Source organism: Petaurus breviceps, unplaced genomic scaffold (assembly GCF_028583685.1).
Source record: "Petaurus breviceps papuanus isolate PSGF00001 unplaced genomic scaffold, PetGlider_PUasm1.0 558, whole genome shotgun sequence".
NCBI lineage: Eukaryota > Metazoa > Chordata > Mammalia > Diprotodontia > Petauridae > Petaurus > Petaurus breviceps.
In genome coordinates this window covers 3,052,622-3,073,987 of record NW_027186376.1, presented here as the reverse complement: position 1 = coordinate 3,073,987, position 21,366 = coordinate 3,052,622, and the positions used below count along the sequence as shown (strand labels likewise).

General features: G+C 50.6%; 1 protein-coding gene across 2 annotated transcripts in view; it reads right to left on the bottom strand.

The window, feature by feature from the left end:
* SCUBE1 (signal peptide, CUB domain and EGF like domain containing 1) overlaps positions 1–21,366 on the bottom strand; it is a 240,493-nt gene that overhangs the window by 213,928 nt on the left and 5,199 nt on the right. For both annotated transcript variants that reach the window (XM_069102903.1, XM_069102904.1), the window contains exon 2: positions 19,843–19,965. In XM_069102903.1, coding sequence (XP_068959004.1) covers positions 19,843–19,965 — 123 coding nt within the window. The remainder of the gene's footprint in view (positions 1–19,842; positions 19,966–21,366) is intronic.

The window sequence follows — 21,366 nt, the reverse complement described above, 5'->3', positions numbered from 1 at the left end:
TTACACACACACTCACACTCACACATTCAGAGAACACAGAAGACAGACCATAATAAGGAACTTGAGAACCATAATAGTGTGCTGGACAATGCTGTCTGTAGACTCTCAGGGAGGGGGAAGGGAGATATTGGTGTGGCCTGTCCTGGCAAACAAAGGCTTCCTGGGAAGAAATCAGGGGCCTCTGAAGCTACAGCCCCACCCACCAAGACGCCACCTTTGGCCACCCTTGCCTTGAGCTCTTTCTGCATTGGGAGAAAGACATTTGGCAAGAGAAGGGGTTCAACGAGGCCAGGGGCACCACTACAAGGCCTGGAAGGGCCAATTAACTTGTTCTTTGGCCATCAGCCACACATCTCCATGACATACCCATGCCCAGAAGGGGCCTGGGGAAGAAGGGCCGCAAAGCAGCAGTATAAGCCTCTTTAGGGGGCTGGAGCTGGGGGTGGGCAGCCTGGGATCTGATCTCAGCTTGAGCATTTAGCGCCTGTGACAAGTCATGAGGCCACCAAGTGGCATCAGAGTGCTGGGCCTGCCTCAGTTTCTTTATCTGTAAAGGAGGGATAAGAACAAGACCCGCCTCCCAGAGTCCCTCCAGCTCTCAGTTCAGACCTGTGCACTCATAGCACCTCGAGGCTCACAAGGTGACTTCACCCAAATTAGATGGTGTGTCAGTGACAGAACCGAGAGGTAAGCTTGGGTCTTAGATCACAAATCCCAGCCCCAATCCATTGCATCCCATTGCCTGTTCTGAGTGACTTGGGACAGAAGTTTAACTGCCTTGCACGGGACTCGGTCCTGATGGCCAGAGGCAGGGGTAAGGGGCCCACATCTGTCATCTCTCTAAGCCCTTTGCAACAGGCATCTTGACTATGAAAGAAATGTCCTTTCAAAAGAAATAATGGCAGCAAAACTCAGAAAAGATTCCACGAAACTACATGGGCCAGGCTTCATGTATGTAAAGGCTGATTGTAGAAGAAAAGCATAGAATCTAATGACTCTGGGCAACTGGAAAGAAGGGTCTGAAAATCCTCCTGGAAAGTCAATGCTGGGAAAGACCTTACAACAGATGGTGAAGCTAGCAAGGGGGGGCCTGCAACACTTAGAGACCTCCCCTATCACTAATGAGGTGCCGCCATCTTCCCAATCACCAGGGCTCAGAACCTAGGGGCCAACCTCAACTCCCCATCCACCCCCATATCCAATCTGTTGCCAAGTCCTAGTCATTCAACCTTTACCACCCTGGTGGTAAACTCACCCCGTGCTACTGCAATAATGGCCTGCCGCTTGGTGTCCCCACCTCAAGCTTCTACACATGCCAATCCTGCCCCCACTCACCTACCAAAGTGTTCCTCTTAAGTCTGACATTTCAGCACATCCCCACCAGTTCAATAAATCCCAGAGACTCCCTATTACCTCCAGGATCAAATTCCTCCCACCTCTCTGAACACTCATTCTCTGGACCTCTCCCAGATCACTCACTTAGAGTTCTGTCCTGGGCCCCCTTCTCTTCTCCCTCTAGACTATTTCCTTCAGTAATAGCATCAGTTCCTGTGGATTCAGTGACCATCTCTATGCTGGTGATTCTCCAATCTGCTTTACCTGCCCCAGATTCTGTGCTCACCTCCAGTCTCACATCTCCAATCGCCACACAGACATCTTCAATTCAACATGTCCCAAAAAGAACTCATGATCTTTCCTTCCAAACCTTCCCCGCCTCCTACCTTTCCCAGTAGCGTAAAGGGCACCACCATCCTCCCATCCCTTAGGCTCCCACCCTCGGAGTCAGCCTCCACTTCCAACTCTCTCTTACCACCTCCCACCATCTAAACTATTGGCACATAGTAGGCACAACATGGCACCTTCCTACCTTTCAAGTCTTTCCAGTAAAACCTAGAGACCCTGCCCTCCTTACCATTCTTATGCAAGATAGTCTATCTCCCCTCTCTGGCCTTTGCATTGGCTTTGTTCCCTACCCAGAATGCCCTCCCTCCTCACCTCTGCCTCCTGGCTTCCTGCTGCCACCAGCACCCTCTCTTGGAGATTCCCTCCCCTCTACTCTGTATACAGCTTCCCTGCACACAGTCATGTGTCTCCCCACTAGAGTGTGGGCTCCTTGAGGGAAGAGGCCATTTTTGTTTGCCTTTCTTTGTACCCCCAGTTCTTAGCATAGTATCTGACACATAGTAGGTGCTTAGTAAGTTGTTGACTTGTTGACTTGACTTGATAGGACCATAGAACTTGGAATGTCAGAGCTGGAGGAGGGATAGGATTACCTGGAAACCTCAGAACGTGGCTTCTCAGCTCTAGGAGGGGTCTTTGAGATTTTCTAGTGCGAGTTCATTTTACAGACATGACGTGGGTAACAGAGAAGGGACCAGTGAAGTGCTCCTTTGCCTGCTCCCTCTCCTGACTTTGCGCTTAAGTAAAACCTCCTAAAGGTCCAGCGGCCAGCAGGGGCCATCTTCTTCTCTTCTCTACAGAGGAAGCAAGTAACAGACAGAACTGCTCATCGTGGGGTTTTGACAAGGTTTCCAAAGCCGACTTTCCTGGATGAAAATGTCAGTTGCACAAACACCCAAGTCAGCAGACCAACCACAGCTCCCTGGCCAGGGCCAGTGCCCACAGTGTTCTTTGGGAACCAGAAAAGGGGACAGTTGGAGGACTGGGGGCTCCATTCAGTCGTGCATCTTTCTGTCTCTGATCCTCCAGCAGAGTGGGCAAGGTGGGAGGACCCTGGCTCTTGAAGCCTCTGCCACTAGAACACAAATTCTGGCCAGTCCATGCTATTTAAGCTACGGGCTTAAAATACAGGCTTTTCACACAGACTTGTGTGCCTGTCTTGGGAGCTGCCAGGCCAAGTGAAGCGAGGATAATCGCTGAGCTGGCAGCAGAAGGATGGCTCTCTAAGCCACAGCCACTCTTGGGACCCACCTAAGTTGGTCACTGGTTGCAGTCTCTGTTGGTGAAGGAATTGTAAGATCATCAATGAGATGGGAACTAAGAGATCATTTAGTCAAGTCCTTGAGTTTTACACAGTAAAAAGGTGAAACCCAGAGATGGGCAGTGTGGCCCCACACCACAGTAAGTGTCCAGGGTGGGATTCCCACTGAGGTCTTCTGACTCCAAAGCCAGGGTTCTTTTCTTTGCTCCTCACTGTCTCCCAATCTGACAGGAGATTGAAATCAGAGAACACAGGTGTCTAGATCTGGAGCAAAAAGGGGCCTCAAAGGCCATCTGGGCCAACCCTCTCACTTCCAGGATAGGCGTGCAAGCTCACACTGGAAGGGCAGGCACTGGGCACACAACTCTTAAGTTTGGGGGCTGGGACTCAAAGCCAAATCTTCCTAATCTACGGCCTATGCTCTCTCTACTTTGCCAGGCTGTCTTGTGGTTGGAACAGGGGATTTCTTTTGCAAAGACTCAGAGCCTCTCAAATAGAGTCTTTATTACTGAAGGAACCCACAGTTTGGGCGCTAATTATGCCCCGTGGAATGAGGCTGGCTTGTGGCTGCAGCCTCCTGGGGAGGATTACAATCCATGTTCTCCAAGGTTAGATTTTCTTTCAAGAAAAAGAAATACAAGCTCAGTAACCACCTGGCATCAATCACTTCCCTTTGTCTTCTCATTGGAGCAGGTGGGAAAAACTGGCAGGCAGCAGCTCACAGAACAGGGCAAGTGACATGGACAGGGTTCATGTGAATAGGCCTCCTTCTCACGGACACTGGTGAGCTCAAGGGAACCAAGGTGGGAGGTGGGGACTGGTGTTCTAGATTTCTGGACTGAGGCCTAGAGAGCTGGGCTCGAGTCTCGGCTGCACTGCTTCCCAGGTCTACAATAATAGCTAGATGTCAAGTCCCTGGGCCTCAGTTTCCTTAATTGTCAAATGAGAGCCATCATCAGAGTCCTGTGTCACCTGGAGGTGAGAAGGCGAGGGAACCAGAGCCCCTGGGCAGCCATTGCACATGCATGTTTGGGCTCTATGTCTTCTCAGCCCAGTTCAGTAAATGTTGAATAATCAACACTTATGTGCTCATTTCTAGAGAAAAAGGTGAAGAATAGATTTGTCCTTGACCACGATATGTGGACAGTCTAATAAGCCTGCTAAGGGCAGGTACCCCAAAAGCCAGATTACAAGCTGGAAAATCGAGTGAACAGGAGAGGTCGGAGAGGCCTGAGGGAGTCAAAGAGGGAGGGCTCATGTTCAGTTGGGAGGCTCAGAGAAGGCTGCAGAGAACGTCAGGGACAAAGGCCTTAGAGGACACTTAGTTGGGCAGTGCTCCATGGTGGTTAGAACATGTGCCTGGGAGTTGAAAAAAACAGGATTTTTGGCACCTCTTGGCTGTAGGACCCTGGGCAAATCCCCCTCTCATGGCTCTAAGCAGCTCTGGGAGACTTTTAGGTCTCAGAGAAAGTAATGAGCTGCCTTGGCAGAGGGCATCTCCTCAGCCCTGAATTTCTGTGAGAGGAGTTCTATTCAATGAACGCAAATGTGCCTTCCCTTTCTAAATCACCGATCTGATAGCCATTTCACAGATGAGGAAAGAAAGGCCTAGAAACAGTACCAACTCCAAATCTAAGCCAGATATTAGTAGAAGGATTCAAAACCAGACTCTGCCTCCAGATTCAGTCCAATTCCACCCCACCCCCAGCTCTCTTTTGTTTTAGTCTCACTAAAGGCCTTATGGGCCAATATTCTGATTTTTAGAAGGCTTTGTGGATGGTTTTGTTTTTTACATAATGATCACTTACAAATATTCTCCTCACCAGCATCCAATGAGCAAAGAAAACCAGCCATCCAGGTGACCCCTCAGAGGGTATGCAGCATTCCATACCATCAGTCCCCCTCCTCTCCAATGAAAGGAGAGCTCCATTTCTCACCTCATCTATAGGGCTAAGGTCAGTCACTATAACACAGATTTGTGTTACAGTCACACAATCCGTTTAGCATTTTTTTCTTTTACACTATTGAGGGAATTGCATTCATTCCAATGTTCTCAACCAATTTACTCTGGCATTGAAAGTAAACCAGGAGATGGAGCTAAGCCTGTAAAATACCGACAGTCTGTACCAGGGGGCATGGAGTGAGGCAATGGAAAGATTGGGGGTGTGGGTTGGAAGTTTGGTTCTGTTCCTTTCCTCTTGTGTGATCATGGACCACTGACTTCTCCTCTGGATAATCACTGTTGGCCCCTCATCCCTCAGGCCCTCGTGAGAAGAGCACTTGGTTAGCCTTATCTCACAACAGAAAGGGGAGACCTTCTTCTTACCCCCTGGGCATCTTGTTGACACAGGCCCTTCCTGTCTCCCTTGACTAGTATTCTAGACTCCCTCCAGTCTGGTGCCAACCTCCCTGTTCAACCTTCTCACCATTTCTCCATCCCTTCCATGTCCCCTGTGCTCCAGAAACATACACCCCTCTGCCCTCTGATCCTACATGCTCCCTGCCTTGGTCTCTGCTTGTCCCTGTGCCTGGAATGTCCTCCCTCCCCTTCTTCCCTTTCTAAAGCCCAATAAAAATCCACATCCCAGGAAGCCTCCCTAAAATCTATAGCCAACATAGCCACCTTTCCCATTTGATTGCCCCTTTCTGATGCAATTACCCTCTGACACAGGAGTCTGCAAACCAGAGAGCCGTATGGCCACAGGAGCCAGGGTCTTACCTAATGCCCAGCCCAGAGTTTGGTAGACAGTAGGTGCTTAGTAAATGTATAGGTGAGCTTGTGCAATGCTTCCAGAAGAGGGGCCCTCAAATTATTTGACATGGGGTGTCCTCAGGCTGTTACAAAGATACCAAGGCTCACCTGTCCCTCTGGCTTTCATCTCTCTGCCTCTTTTAGAAAAAAGAAAATTCATGGGGTTTCCTGGGGAGAAATGACCTTTCTTTTAATTGGACAATGAAAAGAATTTGAAGGATATCAATCATTTGGCAAATATATGCCAAGTGCCTGCTGTGTGCAGAGTCCTGTGCCAGGCCCTCTGAGGGCACAGACATGAAGAAGACCAGGCCTTGTCCTCAGGAGCTCCATGGGGCTGGGGGACAATGCTCATACACTAATCAAGAGAAGGAAAAGGAGGCCATTCTTTTACAAAGCAAGCAGCATCTAATGAGTTCTGATGATGGAAGATGTGCCTGAGAACTGGGTGTGTGTCTAGTCAGGGTAAAGTCACGGGGGGGTGGGTCAGCTAGTTTCTAGAGAACACTCACTGTTTCTGGCACTGGGGAGAAAAAGAAAGGCAAAGATTGCAGTCCTTACCCTCAAGAAGCCTACAGTCTAACAGAGGAGACAGCATGTAACTGGGTACTTACAAGAGACATACCAAGTAAAGGAAAGATAAACTGATGAGGGAAGGCTCAGGAGACTGACAGAAGCCTCCAGCAGAAGGCTGGATTTAAACAGATTCTCAAAGGGAGACAAGAGAAAGAGGGGAGGATGGAGGGAGGGCCAGAGGAAGGGATGTAGAGAAGGAGGGAGGGAGAAAAGGAGGGAGGGAAGGAGAGAAAGAGAGGAGGATGGAGGAAGGGACAGAGAAAGGGATGGAGAGGAGAGAGGGAGAAAAGGAGAGAGGGAAGGAGAGAAAGAGAGGAGGATGGAGGAAGGGCCAGAGGAAGGGATGGAGAGGAGAGAGGGAGAAAAGGAGGGAGGGAAGGAGAGAAAGAGGGGAGGATGGAGGAAGGGCCAGAGGAAGGGATGGAGAGAAGGAGAGAGGGAGAAAAGGAGGGAGGGAAGGAGACAAAGAGGGGGAGATGGAGGGAGGGCCAGAGGAAGGGATGGAGAGGAGAGAGGGAGAAAAAGAGGGAGGGAGGAGAGAAAGAGAGGAGGATGGAGGAAGGGCCAGAGGAAGGGATGGAGAGGAGGGAGGGGAAGCTTTCCAGGCATGGGAACAAATGGATACCATGTGTGAGGAGCAGTGAACAGGCCAGGGCTGACAACTGAAGTATTCAGAAGAGACTTAAGTGTAGAAAGACTAGAAATGCAGAAAGGAGCCAGGTGGGGAAGGGCTTTGAATGCCAGAGCATTTTCTCTTCTCCTGGAGGTGCCAGGCATAGAGCTGTGAAGGTGAAAGGATGGGACCATCCCTTGAGGAAGATCACTTCTGCAGGCCCTCGAGGCAGGGAGACGGACCCTGACAAGAGCCAGGCATGAGGTGCTGAGGGGCTGCACCAGGATGTAGGCTCTGTGAGGAAAGAGAAGGGAACATAGAGAAGGCAGAACTGACAAAATTTGGCAACGACTTAGACACGCTGAGGGATTGAGAGGGAAATCGAGGGTGCCGCCAAGGCCGGGAGCCTGGGGGACTGACTGGGAGGATGGACCTTTGACAGGAATAGGAAAGCTGCGGAGGGAGGAAGGTTTAGGGGCAAAGAGAATGAGTCTTGTTTGGAATGTGTTGAGTTTGCGATCAGCAGTTGGTGAGCAAAGTCAGGAAGGATAGAGCCAGATTCAGAGATTTGGGAATCGTCTTCACTGAGCAGCTGAGAGCTGCTGAGACCCAGACGTGATCTGTGTGTGGAGAATGAGGCGAGCCCTTACTGGGGCTGCGGAAAGAGCCGTCCTCATCAGGTACAAGCTTGATGAGGTGACCTCCGAGGGCCCTTCCCACTCTGACATTCTGTGATTCTGCAGGTGGTGCGGGTGGAGCCACCACAGCTTTCTGAGCAGGGATTTACACTGGCACCATGGAAGGAACGACGAGTGGGAGGCCAAGGACCTCTTACTGAGTACAGTCTGTGCCACCTTGGGCTCATTACCTCCTTGGGCCTCAGTGTTCCTCATGTGTAAAATGGCTCCTGACTCTAAGTCTTTGAGCCTTTGATTTTCTCTCTGAATAAGGATGAGAACTCTGGCATCTTGAAGCAGGAAGGGCCCAGAGCCATGGAAACCAATTTAGAGGCTAAAGCAATAGTCTGGGCAGGCAGGGATGAGCCTTCCCTAGGGGTGGGGGGCACCTGGGAGGATGACCATCCATCCATTTAAGAGATTGAGGCACAGACTTCTCGTGCCACAAATACTGTCTCAAGGAATCAGCCCTTTGAGAAACACTGCCCCGAGGCTTTGATCACAATCATCGCAACTCTCCAGACAGTACAGGATCATCCTGTGAGGAGGGTGCTCTGGGCATGATCATCTCTGAGGCCCAGAGAGGGGGGTGACTTATCCACTGTCATGTAGCAAGAGAGAGTCAGAGATGAGCATCACACCAGCTTTGGGACTCTGAGCCCTGCCCATTTCATCTGGGAATAACGGGGAGGCCTTCACCAGGCAGGAGCCATTTTCAGTAGCTGCCCAAAGCCGACTCTGAGTTTATTTTCTTAGGGATAATGGCCTTCTCTGGGTCACATTCCTCCCATAGAAAAGCAAATACAGAGAACTGTAATAAAAGGCAATTCTAAAGGAAACCTGAAAGTGGCTCCCAATGAATGAGCCTGGCAGGAGAGCCACAAGAAGCTCTGTGGGCTCTCAGCAGCGGCTTTCCAAAACCTGGAGAAACCCACCAGTGGAGACTAAGAACCGCGTCCTTCCGCGGGACTCAAATGTGTTTTCACAGACTAGATCCGGGGGTGACCCCCGGAGATGCAATAGACAGGGCTGGATTACTGTCATCCTCTTCCTCCTCATCTGACGGGGGAGGAAACTGAGGCCCAGAAAGGTTCAGGGATTTATTCCATGACAGCTTTCGAAGATTCAGAGTTGGAAGGGACTTGAAAGGTTAGCTCGTTCAGTTCTCTTATTTTACAGAAAATGAGACTGAGTCCCAAACAAGTCACAGAACAAGTATGTGGGGCAGCCAGGACTTGAAGCCAGGCTCCCGGGGCTGGGATCCTAGATGTAGAGCTGGAAGAGTCTTGGGGTCTGAGAATGTTCACATGGAAAGGGCTATCAACAGCCTCATTTTATAGAAGAGGGAACTGAGGCTAGGGATGGTGACCACCCTAAGGTCTGTGAGCAAGTTGGAAACAGAGTGGGTGCGGTGTAGAGCCCGGCATCCAGGGCTCAGCCTAATGCTCCACAGGACTCTCCCCTCTCATGCTCCCTCCTCAAGGGCCGGGTTGGCACGAGGGCACATTTACAATGGTGGCACGGTAGGGGAAGAAGGATGACAGAATCTCCAGGCTAGAAGGGGCCTCGGGCCATCTAGCACCACCTAGGCCTGCCCAGTGCTCTGAGGAATCTGGGGGTCCCAGCCTGCTGCAGGCCCCCAGCCCAGGCAGCCCTGGGACTGCTCCAACAGAGAATGGGTCCCTCTTTGCAGTTAGCCTAAATCTGCCTCCTGGAAGCTTCCCTCCCTCTACTACTCTGGATTCTGCCCTTTGGAACAATCAAGAAAAGCCTAATCCTTCTTCCCTGTAAAAGGCCTTATTGTGTCCTGCCTAGTTTAGTAGGCCCTGCCCTCATGGAGTTTACAAGCTTCCTTTGGAGAACAGAGGAGAAAACTGAGGCTTAGACACACAGTCCCAGAGTGGCCATCCAACCAGGATACAGTCATTGGGACTGCCTGCCTTGGGACTGTCAGCTGCCCCCAGCCTGGGTGCCCAAAAGGCAGCACCAGGCTTACTAGATGGGCCTGTTCACTCAAGAGTCTACTTTAGGCTAGAAGGAGGCACTCTAAATTTCAGGGTTACCAGCCCATACTTTTCCCCAGCTGATATTTTCCTGACATTCTCAAGCTTCTTCCTTGTCTTCAAGGAGCCTATGGGAAGAACTAGGGTTGCTTAGCCCCAAGAAGTGTCCATCCTTAGTGACACAGCAGCTTTCTCTGAATACCAAAGGGCTGGAGAGACCTGTTCTGCTCGGCTCCAGAATGACACACTCGGATCAAATGAGAGTGGCAGGAGAAGGCCAGGACACAAGGCTGGCCAGGTGTGGTGCCCGAGGCTGCTTCTGTGCAAAGGGGGTTTTCTGCTTGGCCTGAGAGGGCAATCCCAGGAGCAATGGGGGAAATGACAGAGTGGCAGATTTTGACTGGCAATAATCTGAACTGTCCAAAAGCAGAACAGGCTGTGTTGGAAGGCTGTGAATTCCCTGTCACGGGGGGTATTTGAGCCTGGGCTAAGTGACTACTTGCCTGGGATCACGCTATAAAGGAAAGAATATGGGATTTGTAGTCAGGGGACCTGGATCTGAATTCCAGCTTAGCAACTTCCTAGCTGTGTGACCTTGGGAAAGTCACCAAAACTTCCTGTGCCTCAGTTTCCTCATCTGTAAAAAAGGAGGGGCTCCCTCCCACCTCCCAATCTAGAGTCTTGTGCAGTAGAGGGAATTCCAGCTCAAGGAAGAGTGGGACTCAGTGACCAAAGATGCTTCTTCTAGGGTTGAGATTATGTGAAAATTGCCCGGTTCCCTCTTATCCCACCCCCCGTTGCCTCCCCAAACTCTTCCTGGACTCCTGAAGGGGGAAAATACCATTACTTTATCAAGAGTTAAACTGCAGAGTACCCTAACAGATGAAAATACCTTAATGAGGCCTTGGTCCGGCTGCACTAACAATGCTAATTGGTTTCAAGATTTTTTTTTTTTATGTCTGACTAAATGGATTCCTGAGTATGTTATTAGGAGAGGGTTTCTTTCCCCCAACTCCTAATAACAGAGTCCATAATCCCCCCCCTAATTTAAGTGGCGGACAACCAGTCACAGGGTAGATATTAAAAAGGTAGGAAGTGACTCTTTAATCCAGTGTGGATGCCGGGGCTTGGAGATCCAAGGGTGGGGGGAGGGTGTCTTAAACACCAACACCCCCCACCCAGTAACATTAGAGACTTTCCAGGCTGAGCCCCCAAACCCAAGAGAGGATCCTCTTCTTCTCCCCATCTCAATGACAACACTTCGGGACGTCATCATAGGATCTTCTTGCCCGAAAATGAACAAAACACGAACTTCCATGAAACCTGGCAAGGCGAATGCAGGCTCCTGAGTTCAGACTAAACAACCATTATCAAAAGGGCTACAGTTATTTAAACAAGGCATTTAAGGCCCCGGCCTCAGCGGCTGGCCCTTCTCGAGAGGGGCTGTTTCTGATTATCAGCAAGGGCTTTTAATTAAGATTAGTAAGGCCTAATTCCAGCTATAATTTGGCTTCTTTCGTTAGCAAATGTCTAGAAAAACGAGGCAATTAAGTTTAAATGAGATGAAGAGTTTCAAGGGCATATGAACTCCCTCCCCCAGCCCCCTTTAATAACAGAATCCATCGGAGCCAACCTGGATGGGTTAATGCAGACCAGAGCTAGACAGCCAGCTGGGACAGGATCGAGACCTGGCCTTGTTTGTGAGCAATGGGGAGGGGGGGTGGGGAGAGAGACTTCCAACCCTTGGGGAAAACCTGATGGGTAGAGGAAACGCCACTGGAGGAGAATCTGGGTGTCCTAGGGCTACTGTCATTGTAATCATTCATTAGGGTCACTAATTCTTATTAGAGAAGCAATTCCTTTGGCCAAGTGGATGCAGGACAGGCCCTGGAGACAGGGAGCCCCAGGTCTGCCTCGGTCTCTTCCCAGTCTCTGAGCCTTAGACTCATCCAAGGCATGGGGGAGCTGTCCTCTGCATTGGCACTTACAGATCCTTGGTTTTATCGTCCTCATCATTGTCACTGGCAATGACAGCAGCCCCATGGCATAGCAGAAGAGGCCTAGATTTGTATGGAGCGAGACGACGTCGACCCAAAAGGAGAACGTCTGGAATTTGGGGATCTGGCCTGCCTTGCTGCCTCCGCCCTAAACTCTGCCACTAGCTTGGTGTGACTTGGGACAAGCCTCAGTTCTGTTTTCTGTAAAGTACAAAGACCCACACTTTCACTCCCTCCCATTGGAACATGTAGGAGGAAAATGCTCACCACCTGGGCTAGAGAGGGGATGGAGTCAGACTAGTCAAGAAGAAGGCAAGACCTTCCAGCACAGGGCCCACAGCAGGCCCTCATCCATGCTCCCAGACTCAGCATTGCAACAGCACCAAGGCAATAAGCTCATTGATATGGCGAAAAATATCGCATAGACCAGAAGCTCCCATGGAGGTCCTCCCCCACCATCCCCACCCTAATGGTCAAGGCACAGCACTCAGCGCTGGGAAAGCAGAGATAGGAAAAGGAACCAGCCTTGCCCTGAGGGAGGGCGGCACCCAGAAGGGAATCTGAGGATAGAGAGAGCCAGGCTCCCACTCAGCCCTCAGAGGAGCCACCAGGACTCTGGTCAGACAGGGGGCATGGGAGGAGCTGAGACTCACTCTCCTAATGACTTTCCCAGAAGATCTCCCTTTAGGGAGGTGCTGGTGGCACCCAGTCTGCCTTCAGTGCAGGGACAGCAGAGCTTAGCACCTGGTCTCATTCCCCACACTGCCCCTTCCAAGGGGAGCTCTTCCCAGGTTCGAGGGTGCACCCCACTCTCCCCCACCCACCATCCACTTCATTGAAAGAGTGTTCTGTAGAATTTGTCCCAGGCTCCAAAATTGCCAGTAATAGCTCTGGCTGTGCTATCAGGTGAAGGAACTAGGAGTGTTCGGCCTAGAGAAAAGAAGTCTTGGGGAGACATGGAAACTGTCTTCCTATAGATGAAGAGAGAATATCACAGGGAAGAAGGATGCCACTTGTTTTGCTTGGTCCCAGAGAATGACTATGAGATGGGGGGAGGGGAGCTTTGGGGAGAGGCAGAGAGCCAGATTTCATCTCCATGCAATTAAGAACTTGCTAGTGATAAAAACTTTTTCCAAAGGTAGTGTCACTGTGAGCCTTCCAGAAATGTGGAAGCAGGCTAAACCAGCTTCTCAGAGGTCACAAAGGGGGTCTGGGCTCTGTAGGGTCATGGCTTGAGGGCTGGAAGGGTTATTGGTGGGGTCCAGGCCAACCCCCCGCCCCGCCCCCTGCCTCCCAAATAGACGATGAGTCTGAAGTGCATCGTAGCAAGGAGTGACTCGGTCACTGGCTCACAGCTCTGAGACAGATTCTGAAGGTCTTCCCAGCTCCAAGGCCAGACACCATCCCATACTGTCTCCTTCAGGTAGGGGAGCTTTTGTGCTGGGCAATGTCTGCTCTCTTCTCACTCAACGATTTTGTGCTTCTGTGGATGCCAGAGCTAGGTGGGAACCTCAGTGCCACCTGGTCTAATCCCTCAGTTCTACAGAGAAGGAAACAAAGACCTGGGGGGGGGGGGGCGCGAGGAGTGTTTAGTCCAAGTCCCCTGTAGCTAGGGAGACACAGAGCAGAGACCACACTCCTAGGCTTTAGAGGCAGATGAGCTGGCCTCCTCATGGAGGAAATGAAGACCCCAAGAGCTATAGCCTGAGTTTCTAGCTCATGCTTTGCACCACACAGATCATGAATCTGTATGGAACTCTCCAAGGTCATGCAGATAGTAAGATACAGCGATAGAACTCCAGCCCTGGCCCTCTCTTTCCATCAGTGGTCATGAGCCTGGAGCCCTAGTCAGTGATCATTAATAGCGCATTGGGTTGAACCAGACAAGGTCTGAATATTACAACTCACATCAAACAGCCCTCTTGGCACCAACGGTGGTCTACATGTGGGCAGCAAAGCAAGACAAAGGGGAGGGGGGCAAGAAATAGTGCTGCCCAGCGGAGTCAAAGGGCAGCTTGGGAAAGCATAGGTCCTGGGCAGGCAGTGTGGGGTCTCCCTTGGATCTCCTGGAGCCATGCCATCCGTCTGAGATCCAGGCCTCCACTCCAGACACCAGGAGACTGGTGGAGGCTGAGCTGGTTGGCAAGCCTGGCTGGGATGCTACTTGTCCATGATATCACTCCAATGTTCTTTGGACTTGTTTAGAGAAAATTCACAGGTCTGTGTCTGACAGATACTGACTGTATGACCCTGGGCAAGTCATTTGACCTCTGACTGATTGCTCCTGGACATTAGCTGAGGCTTTAAAAAAGAAGCAAGACTTACATTAGGGGAGGGAGTTTTCTTATCAGGGAGTTCCCTAGGCCAGTAAAACGGCAAATCTAGTCCCTAACTGAATAGAAAACAAACAGTATCATTATTCATGATGATAACCAACCTTTAGCTAGAATTTTATGGTTTTCAAAACTCTGTCCCTTATTTCATTTGATTTCACATCTCTGTGAGACTGGCAGGACTGGAGTTACTGTCCCCATTTTAATGATGAGAAGACAGACTCCAGATAACAGCTGGAAAGGTCCGAGGCTGTCCTTGAAGCCAGATCTCCTGATCTCGGGTCCAGAGCTCTTTCTGCTTCCCCACAGGGCCTCCTTTTCTGATTTGGGGGTATATGGTTCTCTCTGAACTGAGTCCCAGCTCCGTGCCTTCCACAGCTCATAGCAGGGAAAAGAAGGGGATTGCATCCTAGAAATGCCTGGGGTGGGGGAGGGAGCAGTTTTCTCCTTTGCAGTCTCAGGGCCTTAGGCTAGGAGGTTTGGCCACTCAAGTGCCAGGCTCATTTGAGAGATCCCAGAATCTCAGACATCACAGTGCGGCCCCTACCTGAAGAGGAAGCCTCACTGCAGCATTCTGACAAGTGGTCCACCCTTGGCCTGAAGACCTCCTGTGAGAGACAACTCCCTTCCTCCAGAACCAGCTGCTTCCCTTCTGGACCGCTGTCAGTATCTGGCATTTTCCTGACATTGAGCCTAAATATACCTGTTTACAATGGATTCCTGTACCCAAAGGTACCCTCCCCTCTCCATACTACCCTTAGCTCTGGCCTGTGGGACCAGGGAGCAATAGAAGATACACTGAATTTTGAATTAGGGGCTTGGTTCAAAACCCCAGATCTGCCACCGTGGGGACAGTGGACAACTTCCCTGCCTCCCGGTTTCCCCATCTTTAAATCAGAGCGGTCAGAGATGACTTCTGAAGTCCCACCCAGTCCCATATCTGTGACTCTGGCTTCTCCCCAGACACGCTTCAGACATTTGGAGAAAGTCCGGTGCCCTACATCTTGTCTTGTCCAGGCTAAACACTCCCAGCCTCGTGAGCTGCTGATCCTCACATGGCATGGTCCCAAGGTCCTCCTCTGAATACTCTCCTCCACCTGCGTCTGTGCCCACTGAGCTCCACCAGGGTGGGGGCCAAGGCCCTCTCTAATTTGGATCCCTCCCCTTAGAGCAAGGCTGCCTCCCCACTGCTGCAGAAGGATGACAGGAGCATGGGCTTCCCCAAGAGCTTCAAACTTCCCGAAGCATTCAAGGCCCACTTTGACTTGACTCAAGATCACTGAAGAGAAAGCCTTCTGACTGGCTTTGTCTGAGTTTGATGGTTCACTTCAGGTCTCTGGATAACTGCCTCTCTGTGGGTGTAAGTGAGGCTCGCCATGGTCTGGGTGATGATAACAAGACAAGATTCAATTTCTCTAAAATTCTGGGATTTTAGAACTCAGACCATGATCCTGACAACACCCCAGGAGGCCAGGGTGGGGGGGGCTCAAGCCCAGAGCCTGGGGCTTGGGGCAAGAGGTGAGGGCTTCTGTGTCTGAAGGACAACAGTTTGATAGGGATTTTACCAGTGAAGATTCCCTGGCTCTGGGGCACTCTGAGGGACCAGGGCCTCCAGGGAGATGGCAAAGAATGATGTTAAGAGCGCTGTGTTCAGGACCTGACTCCCCGTGTGACCCCGGCAGGTCTTGGATGACAAGCTCCTCCGTCCAATACCGATGAACACCTAATCCCACCAAAGTTCAGTGACCTGCCCAAGGACACACAGCAACTCCTGACTGCATTTCCAAGGCCCTTCCCTACCATTCCTGCCTCAACAAAGCCCCTGGCACTGGGCTGCAAATAGAGGGAGGTCTCAATCCACAACTGAACTAAAGAAAGAGAGGCCCAGGCCTGGGGAAAATCAATGGCCCCCAAACTCCTCTCCAGGGGGAAATGGGTGAGCCGAGTCCCAAGGAGCCTTGGGAAAGGATGTCCTGAAAGAACGCCATGTCTGGCGCTTGGAGGAAGCAGAGCTGCCATGCTTGCTGGGATCTCAGAAGAGGAGCCCCGGGCTTCTGTTGTTTAAACATCATTTAAGCGGGAGAAAGCAACATGTTTTCACCTCCCAGCCCCTCCTCTGAGTCACCAAGCAAGGCTTCCCCCCTCTGCCTGCCCCCAGGCCATCTTTGCTCCAGGAGGCCCCTGGGAGACCAAGAAGAAGGGGTCCAATCCAAAGCAGCCGAGGCCAGGCATCCTTGGAGCCCCCAATTCATCCAGGTCAGACCCAGACATGATCTGGTCATGCTCCCTCCTCACATGTCTGCCAGGACGTCCTGTTTCTTAGGGGCTAAAGGCCAAACCCATTTGCCTGGCAGTAAAGGCAGTTAAGTCCTTCCACAATCTGGCAATGTAGCAAGGTGGGAAAGTAAACCAAACCCTGGCTTGGGGGCAGAGGACTTCAACTTTGGCCCCTGCAATTTATGCTGCATGAGCCAGCTTAGTGTGGAGCAAATGGTGCTGACCTGAGTTCAAATCCTACCTGCCTGATTAGCTTATTAGAACCTCTGCTTGCCTCTGTCTTCTCTGTGGGACAGGCATCATAGCAGCAGCTTCCTCAGACGATCCCTGAGTAACATATCAAAGCTGGCCTTAAGCCTTCAAGAGCTTGGTAGCTGAGAGCTGCCATGAATCCTAGTCCCCGTGAAGGGGCCCAAGCTCCTTCCCACTCTGCATCTCTGAGTTCATCTTCACAGATTCACCTTCCTTCACTCCTTTCCATGTAAACACTCTTTCTACCAAGATGTCCTTCAGTTGTCCGCTTGGACTGTGGAGGCCCTCCAGGCTCCTGCTCCATGCACCTCACCCTCATGTCCCTAGCCCTCAAGACCTCCGGCCCCTCCCATCTACTTAGTCAGAATTTTGCAGAGAATACAGGACCTTCTTGTTTTCTTGTTTTAGAGCTGTATCCCCAGGGAACAGAGCAGGCACTTACAAGTGTTGGCTGATTGATTATTCACTCCTACCTCCCTATTCCCATGGCATGAGATTTAGGAGAGAAAAAGCAGCCTTACAAATCCCCTCCAACAGGGTGTCTCCCATGACCTCGATGAACTCACACAAGGGCCCCTAGTAGAGGGAGCAGTAGAGATAACTGATAAGTGTTAGCTTCACATCACCAGTGTGAAAAAAACTTAAAAAGAGTAGCGTGTATGTAACACCTTAAGATTTGCAAAATGTTTTTTAACAGATATCTCAGTTTATCCTCACAACATCTTGGAGAGGTAGAAGCCATGGTACAGATGAGGAACTGAGGCAGACAGAGGTTAAGTGACTTTCCCAGGGTGTCTGATGGCTACTTTGAACTCAGGTCTTCTGACTGGGGTCTAGCATATTATCTCCCATGCCCCCAGAAAGGCATAAAACCAGAAGGTGTATGCTCACTGAAAATGACCATTCTAATGAAGGGTGGTCTGAGAAGACTGCGTGGTGCGTGGAGGAGGGGTTCCCTCTAAATGGAGAGGTGCTTCATGTACTCCTGTCTGTGGATGACACTGTACTTACTGCATTGAGCCTCGGAACCCCTCAGAGAGATCCAAGGCCACTCCAAAGAGCCTGGCCTAGTCATCTACACATGAAAAAAGTGGATGAGAAATCTAGGCGGGGTGGGCAACCCGCTGAGTTAGCTCTTCTGAGCACATACCTTGGACAGCAAATCCTGCAGCTGAACAGTGAATGAACCCCAAACCAAGTGGGGAGAAGACAGCAGGCTGGATGGCTGTGGGCTTTGGCATCAGTAACACAAAAGAACTCAGACCAAACCTGTACATTTCTTCCAGCTGACCCTCAGTGCCCTTCTGGACACAGCTCATCTCCTTCTCTCCAGGCCTCGCTGTCCTCCTGCCTAGACTGAGGGAGTCCCTTCCAGCTGGGCTGTTCTGTGTTCAAGGACCCCTGAGGCATTTCTGAAGCACTATGTTCTGAGGTCCTTCCCAGCTCTGACATTCCCTGATCTGAGGGCCCTCCCAGTTCCAGCAATCTCTATTCTGAGATCCCTCCCTGCTCTGATATTCTGTGTGACAGGATCCTTTCTGGTTCTGGTGCTCAGCATTGTAAGATCTCACTGGGCAGCAACATCCCACATTCTAAGGGCCCTCCCAGGTCTGACAATCCATGCTCTTGAGTTCCTCCAAGCAAGTCTTTTCTCAGTGCTGACGTCAGGCGCCTGGGGCATCAAGATGAGACAGTATGATAACCAAAGAGAGGCTTTTTTCTTTCCTTTTGGACTTCGTTCCTTTGATCCTGCCAGGGACTAGCCACAGGCCAGCAGGGCCACAGTAGGAAGAGGTGGGCAGCCCCAGAACTGAAGACAAAAGACAGGAGCCAAACCCAGAAACACTGTATAGGTCCCCCAGGAAAATGCCCCCAGGAATTGTGGGTTTGGATGGTTCTGCTGGTTTTTTCATCTCTGTCCATCATGCCTCTTTTAATGGAGGCTCTGACATGGAAACATGCACTTCACCTCAGAAGGTCTCTGAGAGGAAGCAGCTGAGTCAAGGGCACGTCACCATGACTTAAAACTAGCTGACTTCATTTCCAAGTCACCATAAAGCAGGCTGCCCTCCCTGGCCCAATCTGCTGGAGGCCCAGAGGAATCTTTCTAAATCAGGAGTGTGGGAGGAACAGGATTTATAAATGAACTGGAGACACAGAGTCTTTCTTAAATTAACTTCGCAGGATTTAGAGCTGGAAGGTGCCCTGAGAGATCATTTTTCCAGAAAGGGAAACTGAGGCCCACAGACAGGAGGGACTTGTCCAGGACTTCACATGATCAATCAATCAATCAACATTTATTAAGTGCCTGCTGGGTGCCAGAATTGAGACATGAAGCCAAGTGATCTATAGCCAGTCATTGGCCCTCTGGGGGCCTCAGCTCCCTCATCTATAAAATGAGGGTGCAGAGAGCAATCATCTCTAAGGATCCTTCCAGCTCTGAATCTTTGATTTCACTATTCTAAATCTTGGGCTCTTGCCAACATGTTATATTATCTTTGTTTCAATGGAGAAGGAGATACTGGGAAGTGGCAGAGGGAGAGGGAATTCTGACTTGTCATTACTTACAGCAGTTTTGACCATTTATAAATGTGAAAATAGAGCAGAAATCCTTGGATGCTCCAGCTCTCCTGCTGGCTGGCTCTGTGACATTTTGTGGAAGTCATACCTGCTCTCCCAGCTTGTTTCCTCAACTGTTTTGGGGGTGTGGGGTAGATTAAATAGTCTCTAAAGGCCCTCCCAGCTCTGACATTCCATGTTCTAAGGCCTCTCCCAGATCTGACATTCCCTGTTCTAGGGCCCCTCCCAGCTCTGACATTCCATGTTCTAAGGCCTCTCCCAGATCTGACCTTCCATGTTCTAAGACCCTTCCCAGCTCTAACATTCCCTGTTCTAAGGCCCCTCCCAGCTCTAACATCTTCTGTTCTAAGACCTTTCCCAGCTCTGACCTTCCATGTTCTAAGGTCCCTCCTATCCCTGACTTTCTCTGTTCTCAGCCACCTCCCAGCTCTGACATGCCAAGTCCTATATGCTGTCCTTTAGGCTGTTATCCCCCTTGCCATCTTAAAGATCACTGGCAAACACCAAATACATTAAAAGAAAAAACCCAACTTTTTAGACCAAGACAAAACAAAACCACAACTTCAACTCTCACCACCCTGAAAACCAGGCCATTCTTCCCAATGGCCTATGGAGCAGGCCCTGGCAGTGGTGAGAAGGCACCATTTACAAGACAGCCCAAATAGCCGCAGCAGCTACTGGGGGGTGGGGTGGCTGCTGACCAGTGAACAGGGGGTTGCCATAAGTCAGCATTTCAAGTATCCAGTCATTTACAGAAGTTCTAATCCAGCAAACAAATGAGATGGGGGTAGGTTAGGTGAGGAGACACAGGAGGGCCCAGGGAGCTCGAGGGCAGCCTTACCTTCACACTGCCTGCCTTCCCCTTTGTACCCTGGCTTACAGAGGCACTTGTAAGCTTTGGGGGTGTTCTGACAGATCGCATCTATGTGGCAGTCGTCCGTTCCCTCGGCACACTCATCTGTATCTGGAGAGAGATGATCAGAAGTGCATGTAAGGCAAAGCTCCCCTCAGCAGCATCCCCTGAGAAGAAAAGTCAGATACCCCAGAAGCCCCAGCACCTTCAAATTCTCACATGCTCTCTGGCTTTGTCGCTAGGTCTCTGTGTGTGTCTCTGTGTGTGTGTGTGTCTGTCTGTCTGTGCCTATGTTTCTGTATCTCTCCCTGTTTCTGTTTCCCTGTCTCTTCTCTGTCACACACACAAACACAAACACACATACACACACACACACACACACACACACACACACACACACACCAGCATCCCCTCCAAAACAAGCTCCAAGTACCAACTGCTCTCCCTCCAGAATCCCAGAACTGTCACTACCTAACTCAGAGATAGGGGCAACATTTACATTTTAAGTTCTGAACCTCAGTTTTCCCATCTCTAAATGAGGAAAGTAGACTGGATGATACAAGAACTGCACTTCTAAGCATTCTGGGTAAAACAGGGTTGGACAATGTGCCTCCCTTCCTGCCTTCCCCCTCTCCCCCAACTTCCCATGCCAGTCTCCAAGTCCAAACTCTCATCTGATGGATTCAGAGCCTCCAATAGCGCAGATGTTTAGAGAAGCGGTACTAAGCGACTGCTCATGAGGAGAGGAGACCTAGGTTCTGGTGCCAGCTCCTACCCTTCCTAGCTATGTGATCCTTAGAAAAGCTTTTTCCCTCTCTAAGGGCTAATTTTCCTGTCTGTAAAATCAGAATGATCAGACTTATGCTCCTGAGCTCACAGAGGTGTTAGGCACATCACAAAGTCAATTAATCAACAGACATTTGTTAAACTTCTACTATATACTAGGCAGTGTGCTAGAGAAATGAGTGTTCCCAGTGTACACTCTCCTTGGCTCCATCCCCTTACCTCTCTTCCCCTTTCCCTTCCCCTTCCCCTTTCCCTATCACTTCCCCTTTCCCTATCACTTCCCATTCCCCTTTCCCTATCACTTCCCATTCCCCTTCCATTTCCCTATCCCTTCCTATTCCCCTTTCCCTTTCCCTATCACTTCCCATTCCCCTTTCCCTATCACTTCCCATTCCCCTTCCATTTCCCTCTCACTTTCCCTATCACTTCCCATTCCCCTTCCATTTCCCTCTCACTTTCCCTATCACTTCCCATTCCCCTTTCCCTATCACTTTCCCTTTCCCTATCACTTCCCCTTCCCCTTTCCCTATCACTTTCCCTATCACTTCCCCTTCTCCTTTCCCTTTTCCTTTCCCTTCCCCTTCCCCTTTCCCTTTCCCTATCACTTCCCATTCCCCTTTCCCTATCACTTCCCCTTCTACTTTCCCTTTTTCTTTCCCTTCCCCTTTCCCTTTCCCTATCACTTTCCCTTCCCCTTTTCCTTTCCCTTCCCCTTTCCCTTTCCCT